Source organism: Venturia canescens, chromosome 2 (genome assembly GCF_019457755.1).
Source record: "Venturia canescens isolate UGA chromosome 2, ASM1945775v1, whole genome shotgun sequence".
NCBI lineage: Eukaryota > Metazoa > Arthropoda > Insecta > Hymenoptera > Ichneumonidae > Venturia > Venturia canescens.
In genome coordinates this window covers 27,336,522-27,349,453 of record NC_057422.1, presented here as the reverse complement: position 1 = coordinate 27,349,453, position 12,932 = coordinate 27,336,522, and the positions used below count along the sequence as shown (strand labels likewise).

The window sequence follows — 12,932 nt, the reverse complement described above, 5'->3', positions numbered from 1 at the left end:
TAATCCCACAAAATTGTGGACACATTTAAAATTGTTGAAAAATTGAGGGGATCATTACAAACATTTGAAGAATATCAAACTGTTATGAACTGCACAATGATGCTGAAGTTTGCAACGCTGGAGTCCAACGATTTGAAATGAAAAAAAATTTTCGACTCTCCGGTTTTTTATTTCACGAATAATTTCAAAAGGTTGAAAAACTATGAATTCCAAATTTTGGAAGCAAAAAAATTTCCGGAACACCCCTTACAGTAGGGTTGAAATGGAAAATAATTCGCCAAAATCACGGTATGGGGATTCTCCAATTTTTTATTTCACGAATATTTTTCAATGATCAAAACACACCAACATGCCAAATTTCAATCAAAAATATTCTCCGGAACAACCCTTTTCAGGGGGTTGAACATTAAAATAATTCCCCAAAATTACGGTATGAGGATCCTCTAATTTTTTATTTTGCCAATATTTTTTTATGATCAAAACACACCAACATGCCAAATTTTAATCAAAAATAATTTCCGGAACAACCCCTTCCAGGGGGTTGAAGATGAAAATAATTCGCGAAAATTACGATATGGGGATTCTCCAATTTTTTATTTCACAAATATTTTTCGATGATCGATACACGCCACCGTGCCAAATATCAATCAAAAATATTTTTTGGAACACCCTCTTTTAAGGGGTTGACATGGAAGTTTTTCAAAACTGAATAAAAGTCTTCCCACGACGGGTCAGAAACACGTTTCAGCCTATTATGAATCGAATGAGATATACATGAAATGACCGAAAAAAGTTCCTTCTGAGGAAATGTCGTGGGACTTCGATGAAATTCGGGCTCGTGTTCAACACAAAAGTTGGAAAAAATGATAAATTACGAAAAAAATCATAAACCTCACTGAAAATTATTTTATTATTTTAAAAAATTGCGTGAACGAATTTAAATACGTAGGAAAACTTTGAGGATCACTGTAAAATATTTAAAGAATTTCAAAATCGTTTGCACAAATCTTGATGAAAATCATTTGAAACACAATTTTTTGAATATTACTATAAAAAAAAATGCAACGGTATGAAACTTTTGTTTACGCTTGTGTGAAAACAATAATTACTTGAAAATTTCAAATAGAATAAATAGTTAAAAATTTTTCTATGTTCCATAAATCAATAAAATCCCCTCTCGATGAAAAAAAAATCGAACTAGTATTTATATTTTTTTCTTGTTTTAAAATCATTTTCAGTAAGGTTTGAGACTTCTTTTTACAATTTTTGTGATATAATGCAGAAGTGGGCAATCATCAATGGACTTATACAAATTTTTTTTCCCGAGAGATTTTTATTCAATCGTAATATTCCGGTTCTTTCAATGCATAGAAGAAATTTGACAATTTTGAATCAATTCTAAAAATGCAAGTATCTACAGTGGCTGATTCAGTAGTGACCCTTTAGCTTTTTGATCTTGTCCGCAAGTTCTTTTAACCCTGCAGTCCAGCCCTAGCCAGGCATTGACTAAAAGCTAGTGAGGGTGCTTTTGAATCTCGACTCATCATTTGGAAAAAAATCAATAATAAGTTATTTGACGACGCTGAAGTTTCCAACGTTGGAGTCCAACGAAATGAACGCAAAAAACGTTTGTAATTCACCAATTTTTTATTTCACGAATCGTTGGTGCAGCTTGAAAAACTACGAATCGCAAATTTGGCAGGGAACAAAATAGGAGAATTACTGGAATTATTGGAGAGTTTTTTTCGATCATTTCGTTGGACTCCAACGTTGGAAACTTCAGCGTCATGTTATTTGCTGTAAAAGGCTTTACACATTATCTTATTATTGGTTGTAATGATAGAGACACAATAAGAAAAAAGCTTATCAATTTGAAACATGTTTTTTACAGCTAATTCATTGACATCTTAAAAATAACTAGGTTTCCTAAGTCTTTTTGGGAATGTTACTTTTGCCTGCTCCTACCATGCCTTTCATTTAGCCGATAAAAAAAAACTGAGCTTAGATGATTGATGCCGATGAAACAAAAAATGAACTAGAAAAGATATTACAGAATTAACTAAGCAAACCTTTGTTTACCCGGACTGCCCTCCTGCAATGATGAATTTCTTTGCAGTGGTAAGTTCCTACGCATATTGGGATAAAGAACAATGACAGATGCTGCACAGAGGCCCTCCAATGCAGCTCCTAGCCATAACCAATCGTTGACTCCTTGAAGAATAGTTGCAGCTGAATTATAGTGACTTAGTGCGTCTGAATGTAAGCTAGCTTGAAGACACAAATCCCCAAGATGTTTGGTCATACGTCCAATACATCTCTTCCTGTTGTTTCTTGACTCCATATCAAGCCCAATAAAATCCTTCTTCTCAAAAGGTGCCACAATTAAAGATACTCGTTCACTTTTTTCTCTTGACCTTTCTAGTCTCTTAGATTCCAGTATCCAGAAGAGCAGGTTTAAACATTCCATGATCTCAGTTTCTAATTCAGGACAAGATTCATCCAGAAAGAAGATACCGCTTGTCTTAAAATTTGATGGAGTTGTGAACCCTAGGGGAGGTTCCTTTAGACTGTTAGATTTTACAGGCCCAAAGAGAACTGTACGCGAATCATAAAGTGTCGAAGAATACCTGACTTTTAGAGTCTCATGTATACGACAGAGCTCATTTAACTCTGTTTGATCATTGTATTTACCAAAAGTAATAAGACCCAGTAATCTGCGATGCGTTTGAAAATCACCCCAATCACTGTTCTCAACAGGATAATCTTTGACAAAACGGGTGAAAATTTCGCGAGTCGATCCACTTGAATCTATCACCGTCAAACAACTACCACTTTTCATTATACGCTCGCACAATTTTGTCACAAGGTTTTGTTTTATTTGAGTGCCAATCGGGCGCAAAAGGACCAACAGGGTTCCATGATCGTGACATGTCTGCTCGTAATCGGAAAACGACATTTTACGAAATTATTGTCCGTAAGAAATCCTTTGTTTATTAAGTATCAATACTAAAAATAACTTTCATAAACGATTTGTTAGTTTTTATAACCGTTTCATGAGGTTATTAGATCAGTCCATAATCACGGTGATTAATTCAGGTGTTGATGACACTCCAATTTTCTTATTTTCAGTGCCAACGACCGTTGTGAAAGCATCACTGTCTCATCATGCGTATAATTTTTGTAGTTTAACTTATCGTGTCACTCATTAAATATACACCGTAATTGTATGTTTCAACAACTAGAAAAATCTAAAAAAATGATCTTAGCTTTGACGTTTATTAAGCTTGTTTTTTATTTTTCTTGTCCACTGTCATTCGCATTATGAACGATGATCTAGAAATAATAAAAAAATGTAATGGTATCCTATCGACGCAGCTTTGCAAGTTGTAAAGCAAAAATGAAAATTAGAAACCACCCTTCTAATGTGAATCCATATATTTTTTACTCAATATCAGCAAATTAAGTCAGAACCGGTTGATGCAGAACGCTTTTAGGTTAAAGCATTGAATAATTTGTTATGTGTGTTGTTGACTGAGCTGAGCCCAACCGTTGGCCTAACTCTAATTTTTCTAATTTTTTAATGATCCTCATATTTGGGTGGTCGTTGTTAACAGTACCACAATCAAAATGTTTTTTAGCAGTCACAAGTTATTACACAATCAAATCAATGAAACTTAGCTGCAAGTTAGTCAAACATTTTTTAATTTTTCATGCAATCAATCAATTGGATCAAGTGTTCTACTGATGGAGAATCGTTCGGTGGTTACAAATATTTTTATTGTATCATTAAGTAGTGAGTAGATTATTCAATATCTGAAAAATATTTATTCAACATTGGCGGCTATGCATTCAAAAGGTCTGTTCGCGCTGGCTGAACTTTCTACACTTTTCTGCACTTTCGTGAGTTAGGCCCGCTACACACGGTCAATAATATTGCACAGTAATATTGGACAATAAGTTTGTATGGTGTGTAGTGCGCCATAAATTTAAGATAGCTCAAACTTCTGTTCAATGATTGCGCAATGTTTCAATACTAGGCTTGCTACACACGGTCAATAATATTGCGCAATATAGGTGATTGCACAATATTATTGAATGTGTAGATGTAGTATTGAAACATTGCGCAATCATTATTGAACAGAAGTTTGAGCTATCTTAAATTTATGGCGCACTACACACCATACAAACTTATTGTGCAATATTACTGTGCAATATTATTGACTGTGTGTAGCGGGCCCTACATCTACACGTTTAATAGTATTGTGCGATCATGTATATTGCGCAATATTATTGACCGTGTGTAGCGGGTGGTAGCGGGGGTAGCGGGCCTAACATGACGTGAACGCAACCGGCGACACCGCGTTCACTTCAAATCGAACACGTTTTATGGCCGTTTTCTCCGACGCGGTTCAAATTCAGTTCAATTTTTTTCATATACCTTCGAGATAGGATGAACCGAGTTTAAACTCAGATTAACGTTGGAGAAAACGGACATATGCGGCAGACTTCCATCCCTACCAGAAACATCTCTACCAAAATTCAATACTACCAATTACATCTCTACCAAAATGCATTTCTATCCTAAAAACAAGTCCCGTAACATTTCTACCACGATAAAACACTACCCCGCAATAACTCGACACATTTACATCCTCTTACAAAAAACATCTCTACCAAAATTCAATACTACCGATTACATCTCCACCAAAATTAATGTATATCCAAAAAACAAGTCCCGTAACATTTCTACCACGATTAAAACACTACCCCGTAACAACTCGGCACATTTACATCCTCTTACTAAAAATATCTCTACCAAAATTCAATACTATATGCTAATTACATCTCCACCAAAATTAATGTATATCCAAAAAAGAAGTCTCGTAACATTTCTACCACAATTAAAACACTACCCCGTAACAACTCTACCAAAATGAATATAATTCATTTTATTAATGTCTACCACGTAACATCTCTACCAGAAAATATTTCCACCACATAAAATGTCTATCCGTATACATATCACAAAACCTCCACTTTTGTTGGTAAGGAAGGGTTAACTTTTATAAAAAGATAACCTATTTAACCGTGAAAATTGAGTCATTCGAGTCATTAAAATCTTTTAATGAATCAATTAACCTATTTAACCGTGAAAATTGAGTCATTAAAAGATTTTAATGACTTGAATGACTCAACTTTCACGGTTAAATAGGTTTATCTTTTTATAAAAGTTAACCTTTCCTTACCAACAAAAGTGGAGGTTTTGTGATATGTTTACGGATAGACATTTTATGTGGTGGAAATATTTTCTGGTAGAGATGTTATGTGGTAGACATTTATAAAATGAATTATATTCATTTTGGTAGAGTTGTTACGGGGTAGTGTTTTAATCGTGGTAGAAATGTTACGGGACTTGTTTTTATTTGGATAGAAATACGTTTTGGTAGAGATGTAATTGGTAGTATTGAATTTTGTTAGAGATGTTTCTGGTAGGGATGGAAGTCGTCTGCCTCCAAGTCCAATGTACCCCGTGTGTCTTAGGTATACGATGTCGATGATAGATGTCGTAGTAAGCGTTTTGTTGTAGAGGTGCCGTACATACATCTGACATCGTCGTGTCTATCTATAGTCTCTGTTCATAAACGTAGTTTATGGCAGTTTGTTAAATAAGGTCTTTTTTTAACCTGTATTTTTTTCGGACTGTTCCTGAATGTGATATTGTTCAGCGCAACAATACAATGAATGTCATGGATGAGATTAAAGTTGGAAAGGTTTGTACTTTCGATGAGTATAATCTAAATCTTTAGAGGACGGGACGGGTCCCTTTAGGGACCACCTGCTTGGTCGGAGACTTGTCCTGAGGTATACATTTGATTTATATATGTATTACACGATTTGAAAGATGTCGATTTGAACTGAAAATTTCCCGTCCTCTAAAGGTTAATCAAAAATCTTCGTTCTTAAAATGGTGACAAGTTTCAAATAAGAACTGATTTGGGTTGAAACCTAAATTGATTTTTGTGTTTTTTTTTGATGTTACAGATCAACATCTTTCTTTTTTTATAATGAGTCATAAATAACTATTTTAATTTCAGGTCGAAAATGTTCGTATGCTCGATCGGTTTACTAATAACCATTCTACTGGTACCTTGTTTCTTACACCCACTCATCTTATTTTTAAAGATCAGAATGGAAAAAAAGAAATATGGGTAAGTCACCTATGTTCCATTTTTTTCCATCCGATTAATATTTTCCTTTTGCTGTGTACATTTCATTCAATTATAGGTAATACATGAATTTTTAAACTACTAGATTTTTTAAGGTATTCCTTTTGCAGGACCATATTTTTTGGTGTCGCAAACTGGGGTACTTGACATTTGGACTAAGTCCTAACCTCTGAGAAGTCGCTGTAATATGGGAAAAGCTTCTGCTTCTGCCATTTTTCTAACTTCTATTGTTAATATCTTTTTTCAACATTTGATGATCCTTTTTTTTTTATTTTTTTATCTTTATTTTTTATTTTTTTATAATATTTATTTTATTATTATTATTATTATATTATTATATTATATATATAATATAATATATATATAATATAATATAATATATTATATTATAATATTATTATAATATTATTATAATATAGATAAAAATAATTTATCATCGCTATGGATTCCTTACATTTTTTTCTATCCGTGGGACAGTTTGTATCAGGTATTCAGTATATGAATTATTGAATAGAAATGTGGTCATGATGGAATCTCCGTAAACTCCCGTATAAATTTTATGATTTTTGAAATTTTAATTCTTCATTAAATATTCGATAACCTGACCCGAAATTTCGTCAATCTATTCGCATGCACTTGTATTTGACTGTAAATTAATAGTATATTACACACCTAGGGAGGGAAAGTAGACAACTTCAAACCGTGGGCAGAATTGTCACCGGAGCTGAAGGCGAGGGTGATAAACAGGTGGTTTGAGGTGGTCTAATTTCATTCCCGTGGAGTGTATACTATTTTTCACCACACATGCACCGAAAATTCAACCTTCCGATTTCGGAAAGTTGAACTTTCAGCGCAGGTGTGGTAAAAAATCAATTTTTTGTAGAGAGTTCGGATTCGTGAAAGGAATACCTTAAAGACTGCTTTTTAAACTCATGCGGAAATATGTTATAGGAATGTCAGACTATTTCCAAGCATTGTTACTACAATAACACTATGATCCTACGAATCTGGACAAATAATATATTTTTTTTCATTCAGATGAAGTCAATCTGAAAACAAAATAATATTATCACACTCATTAAATGAGTATAATTTTCCAGAATAATGATGTATTTTTAAGCTCATAGGAAAGCAAATATTCATATAAATTGTCAATTATAGGGAGAAGTATTCATAAAAATTGTTAATAATTATAGTGGCAAATGAATATGTGTGAAATAAATTAATTAAAAGCAGTGTCACATAATGAAAGTACACAGGATAAAAATTCTCAGCAATATATAATTTGTCCGATGTGAGATATTGGGTTACCGGACAACTATACAGTATGTTTCTTAAATATATGCCATTTGCCTTCACAAACAAATGCAGAATTTTTCACAAAATGTTGTGCTAATAGAATTATATTTTATTAAATGACTGAATAATATATTGAAGGCAATTTGCAGCTGTTCTGCAAGAGTACTTTTTTTTTTCATTTTTTACAACCGATACGTTTTTCTTTTTGAATTTTGCCACGTGCTCCCAATTACTTTCTGTACAGTGATTAATGCCCAAGTCAATCCATAGCTAAGGTCATCATCATAGTCAAAGACAGGATCTAATTTTTTTATTTTTTTATTTTTAATCTTTGGAAAATTCAAGTATTTCCATAGCATTTATTCACTAATGCAAACTTCAATGTCAAACGATTTTCCATTCACAATTACAAAAAACGAATCAACCTGTTTCATCTCATTCATATTTTTTTTATTTGTTTATCAATAACTCTTGCTTTCTAGGTTTGGAATACACATATAGCTGTTGTGGAAAAACAGCCATTAACTACAACAGGATCACCATTGTACATAAAGTGTAAACACTTTCTGACTGTTACATTCATAATATCTAAGGAACGTGATTGTCATAATATTTATGTGACACTCATGAAACTTTCATTTCCAGGTAATGATTTTGTCCACTAATTCTTTAAGACATAATTTATTGTCATAATACTGTTCAAAATGGCAACCAAATGCTGTGTTGGAAAGTTGTATCATTAGTTATAAATAATTGCGAGATAGTTATAAATAAGTGCAAAAATTAGATAACGAAAATAATCAAAAGCTCTAATTTAATTAATGGATATAGTTCAGAAGAAGACAAATAAATTGTGGGAATATCAAGGAGTTACAACTTTAATAAAAAACCAATGATCCAAATTTCTGATAGGAAGATGAAAAAGAATTGTGGAAATGAAGTTTTAACTTTGCTCCCTTTTTCAATTATATTTTTTTAATCTCCTCTTTGTTCCGTTTTGTCACAAACGAATAAATACAATTGCAAAGATTTTAGATTTATTCTCTAATGATCAATACTTTCTTTGGGGCTTGCAGTAAAATTGGAAGATTTATATTGCTTCAAATTTCGAACATTAGAAGATTCGGAAATCCAAAGAGATGGCTGGAATTCTTTCGACATCCAAAATGAATTTCAAAGGCAGGGAGTACCAAATAAAGAGTGGAATCAGACATATCTTAACACGAACTATGAGGTATATATACCATCCTTAATTACATGCGGAATCGATTATCTGACTGAATTTTTGTTCATTCATTTTTACTTGGTTGGTTTTAGCTCTGCGACACTTATCCAAAATACTTGTACGTTCCAGCCTCATGCTCAAATCAAACTTTGATGGGGAGTGCAAAATTTAGGAGTAAAGAACGATTACCAGTTCTCACTTATTTACATTCAAATAAGGTTGAAAAAATTGATTGATCTAGAAAATCAAATATCTATGAAAAAGCATAATCATCCAGTATCCAAAATTGGAAAAAATTTATAAAAATTGTCTATTTTCAGGCTGCGATTTGTCGTTGCAGTCAACCTCTTTCAGGCTTTAATGCTCGTTGTCCTGAGGATGAACAAATGCTGTATCAAATTCTGTGTACTAATCCCAATAGCAAATACATGTATGTCGTCGATACGAGGCCAAGAGTACGTTTCAAGCAGTATTTCGGAATTCAACTACAATCAAAAATTTTTAACACTTGATAATTTGTGTCATTGGATTTATAGATCAATGCTATGGCGAATCGTGCTGCTGGCAAAGGATATGAAAATGAGAATTTTTATGACAATATCAAATTTCGCTTCTTTGGTATCGAGAATATACATGTCATGAGAGCCAGTTTGAGCAAATTAGTCGAATGTAAGTTAACTATTTAGCGTCAGCTGATTTTTGTGGAAAAGCTTATTTTGGAAAATCTTCATTCATCTTATTTTTGTACCCTTTTCAATTTTTTTGTATTTTACTTAACACGAACGCACAGTTTCAGTTGAAAAATAGAAATCTCGAATTATCTTTTGAAAAGTTCTACCGAATGTCAAAATTTCCTTGCTAAAATTTTATTTCGCAATAAAAAGAGTTTTAATTTTCATCAACAACATTATGAGAATTTAATCTTTTTATTCAATATAAAAATTCGTTGGAGTATCACAATCTTGAGAATGCAGTTTTAATTTCACTCCTTTCAGTTGTTTTCATAGAAATCCACTAAATGTACAATTGTTCACTACTGTAATTGATATTTTGGATATTTTGTCGTGCCTAGTGCAAAGGAGTTCCTCAATAGGTTCATTCCTGAGTGGTTTAGAGAGCAGTGGCTGGCTGAAGCATATCCGTTCCATCCTTGAGACCGGTTGGTTCATAGCACGTGCAATTTCCAATGGAACCAGCGTAGTTGTTCATTGCAGTGACGGATGGGATAGAACAGCTCAAGTCTGTTCGATAGCGGCTCTGCTTCTAGATCCATTCTATCGTACTATGCAAGGCTTTCAAACTCTTATCGAAAAAGACTGGCTATCCTTTGGACACAAGTTCAGTGATCGCTGCGGTTACATTAGCAGCGATGGAAAAGAAGTTGCACCAATATTCACTCAATTCATCGATGCTACTTATCAGTTGCTTCAACAGTATCCTTACATGTTTCAATTTAACGAATGGTTTTTGTTGTCCCTCCATGATGACGTTCATAGTTGTCAATATGGCACATTTGTTGGTAACAGTGAAAGAGAACGACAGACCCTAAGGTACTTCATTTAACGTGTTCTAGTTTACTAATTTGGAACTGCAGTTTAATCAATTAAGAGGATGGATCAGTCGGTATATCGCAACCGTGAGTACGAGAGAGATAGCTGCAAATTTCGAAATCGAAATTCTTTGACACAGTTTAACCGATTAAAAAAAGGCTCTGTCAGTCGATTTTTGCCATCATTCTGCGTAGGCTGACAGAGCCTTTTTTTAATCGGTCAAACTGTGTCAGAGAATTTCAATTTCGAAAATTCCAAGTGAGGTTAGTCGACTGATCCATACTCTTAATGCGCAAGCCAATAATTTTGTACATTCATGTTCAAGTACACAGTTTTAATTGAAAAACAAAATATTTCTTCAAAATATTGTATAAAAGATTTTTGAGGGTTCTCTTTCAGAATTGGGCCTTAATTTCGTGAAATAAGATCAAATTATTTATAATTTTTGGGTTTGAAATACAATAAAATTAAGTTTTTTCAACCCCTATTCTTCTTTTAATAGAACTTTGTTGCTGTTGCTGTCTGATGCGGCAAATGACTATATCGCCAGCATTAGAAACCTTGGTTATGAACTTTTTTCATAACCAGACATCATGAAAAATTTCATTATTTTTCTTAAAAACCATTTTAATAGTATATTGTGCGCTTAGGGAGTAAAGTAGATCCTTCTCTACACACATATCGTTGTAGACAGATTCGCGTGTAGGGAGGCCTACTTTACTTCCGAGGTGCACATACTATTTTTTTTCCCACCGATGTGGAAAGTTCGCTAACGTATACAGTGTAGGTAATGAATGAACAGAGAGTTCAAAACTCGCTGAATTTTTTTCAGGGTTTATGAAAATTTATAAAAAAAATTGATTAATAACAGCGATTTATTTTTAAGTAGAAGAATAAAGTTTAAAAAAATAAAAATTTCGGAAGAAACCATTTTTTTTCAATAAAAAATTTATAAATTGAAAAAAATTTAATTTTTCAACGCTGAAAAAAAATCACAAATCATGAAGGAGATGAAAATTTTTCGAATTTTGAGAAACCAGATTTTTTTTTTAAATAAAAAAAGAACGGAATTTTAAGAGTTTTGAAAAAAATCATTTTTTTAAATTTCCAAACCATTTTTTAAACTTTTCAAAAGCCAAAAAATTTGCGATTTTTCTGCAATTTTTCTTTCAATACTTCAATTTTTAACATTCCGTAAATTTCTTTTTCGAAATTTTATTTCATTAAATAATTCCAAAAAATTCACCCTTTAATTTTGATCTAGGATTTCAATAGAAAAAGAAAGACAAAAAACAAATCTTTCGTTTCGTTTATTATCAATTTAGTACAATGTTTTTCGAAGTTAATTCTTTAAAATATACCAAGAATCGAGATTCATCAACACTAGTAGTTTTTTTATCCTTTTGCCATTGTTCAAAACCTTCCCAGCACTGTATATATTTCTTTTTTGATGTACAAGGGATCAGTTCATTACTACTTGGTTCCTCAAACACAAAAAAATACAACGAATTGAAAAAATAAAATAGGTTATGAAATTCACGCACCAAACATCAGCTGACAAGTCGCCACGGACAGTGAACTGTTACCGCTGGCTGTGTTGCGCATGCGCAGCGCGACTTTTGTATGTTTTCCCAAGAGGGCGAAGTTTTTACTTTTTTTACTCTACAGAGGGAATCGTTGCGAACTTTACACGTCGGTGGGGAAAAAAAAGTACTTTTCAATAGTATCGAAAAGTTGGCCAACAGTTTAAATTGTCATTTTACGCATTAATAGGTTAAGTATTTAGAAGGTTCTAAGTTTCAAGCGTAGAAGGCACAAAATGATTATAAGAATTTTCATTTCAACCGATTAGGACAATCATTCCATCATCTTTAAAGAAACGGTTTTTCGCATTTTTTTATTGCCTACACTTGGTAACTCTCTTCATACTCGGGGATTAATATGCGAACCGGAGTATGGCTTCATGATTACTTAATCAAGACAAGCTTGACAAGACAAATTGCAATAACTTCCTACTGATCATCACTGAAATCAAGAGACGCGCCCTGGCTGATCACGATACCATAAAATTTCGGTATCCGTTATCGGTATCGTTTGGTACGTTTTTTTCCGAAACTTCGGTATGACTACAGATACGGAACCCACGCAACTTCGGTATTGATACCGAACAGATTCGGTATGACTACTAATTCGGTACCCGCGCAGCTTCAGTATCGATACTGAAACTTTTCGGTAGGACTACTTTTTCCACGAAATTTGGAAAAAACCGAATCATTTGAGGAAGACTCGAACACGCGGCCATCGGAGTTTGAGTCAAGTGCGCTATCCACTACGCTACCAGACAACTTGTATTCAAGAAACAACTAGACTCATATATAAATTATGAATCACGGTTTATATATGAGTTCCGTTAGTCCTTGGATATAAGATATTTGGTGGCGTAGTGGATGGCGCACCATACTCGAACTCCGAGGGTCCCGGGTTCGAGGCTCTCTCAGATGATCTGGTTTTTTTCGACTTTTAAATGCAACAACGATGGTTTTTGCTTGGGTTCCGAATCAGGATTTATATCGATTCTGTTTCGTATCGATATTGAATCTGCGTGGGTTCCGAATCGGTTGTTATACCGAA

The 12,932-nt window shown here is 33.4% G+C and overlaps 2 protein-coding genes and 1 long non-coding RNA gene across 10 annotated transcripts in view; 2 read left to right on the top strand and 1 right to left on the bottom strand.

The window, feature by feature from the left end:
* brun (trafficking protein particle complex subunit brun) overlaps positions 1-3,136 on the bottom strand; it is a 595,546-nt gene extending 592,410 nt beyond the window's left edge. For 4 of the 6 annotated variants that reach the window (XR_006259965.1, XM_043411897.1, XM_043411899.1 and 1 more), the window contains exon 1: positions 2,070-3,136. Coding sequence is in view for 3 of the 6 variants with exons in the window: in XM_043411897.1 (XP_043267832.1) it covers positions 2,070-2,956 (887 nt within the window). In the remaining 3 variants the exon portion in view is untranslated. The remainder of the gene's footprint in view (positions 1-2,069) is intronic. The other 2 variants (XM_043411900.1, XM_043411901.1) reach the window with 2 other exon arrangements.
* LOC122406453 (uncharacterized) lies at positions 2,860-3,278 on the top strand. The gene is made up of 2 exons (XR_006259966.1): positions 2,860-2,974; positions 3,130-3,278. It is a non-coding gene; the product is annotated as an uncharacterized lncRNA (long non-coding RNA).
* A 2,338-nt stretch (positions 3,279-5,616) lies between these two features.
* Mtmr6 (Myotubularin related protein 6) overlaps positions 5,617-12,932 on the top strand; it is an 83,847-nt gene continuing 76,531 nt past the window's right edge. Inside the window, exons 1-8 of one of the 3 annotated variants that reach the window (XM_043411904.1) lie at positions 5,617-5,771; positions 6,096-6,209; positions 8,009-8,171; positions 8,603-8,760; positions 8,844-8,969; positions 9,072-9,206; positions 9,288-9,420; positions 9,824-10,184. In XM_043411904.1, coding sequence (XP_043267839.1) covers positions 5,739-5,771; positions 6,096-6,209; positions 8,009-8,171; positions 8,603-8,760; positions 8,844-8,969; positions 9,072-9,206; positions 9,288-9,420; positions 9,824-10,184 — 1,223 coding nt within the window. In that variant the 5' untranslated portion in view covers positions 5,617-5,738. Of the gene's footprint in view, positions 5,863-6,095; positions 6,210-8,008; positions 8,172-8,602; positions 8,761-8,843; positions 8,970-9,071; positions 9,207-9,287; positions 9,421-9,823; positions 10,302-12,932 lie in introns of all 3 variants that reach the window. The other 2 variants (XM_043411903.1, XM_043411905.1) reach the window with 2 other exon arrangements.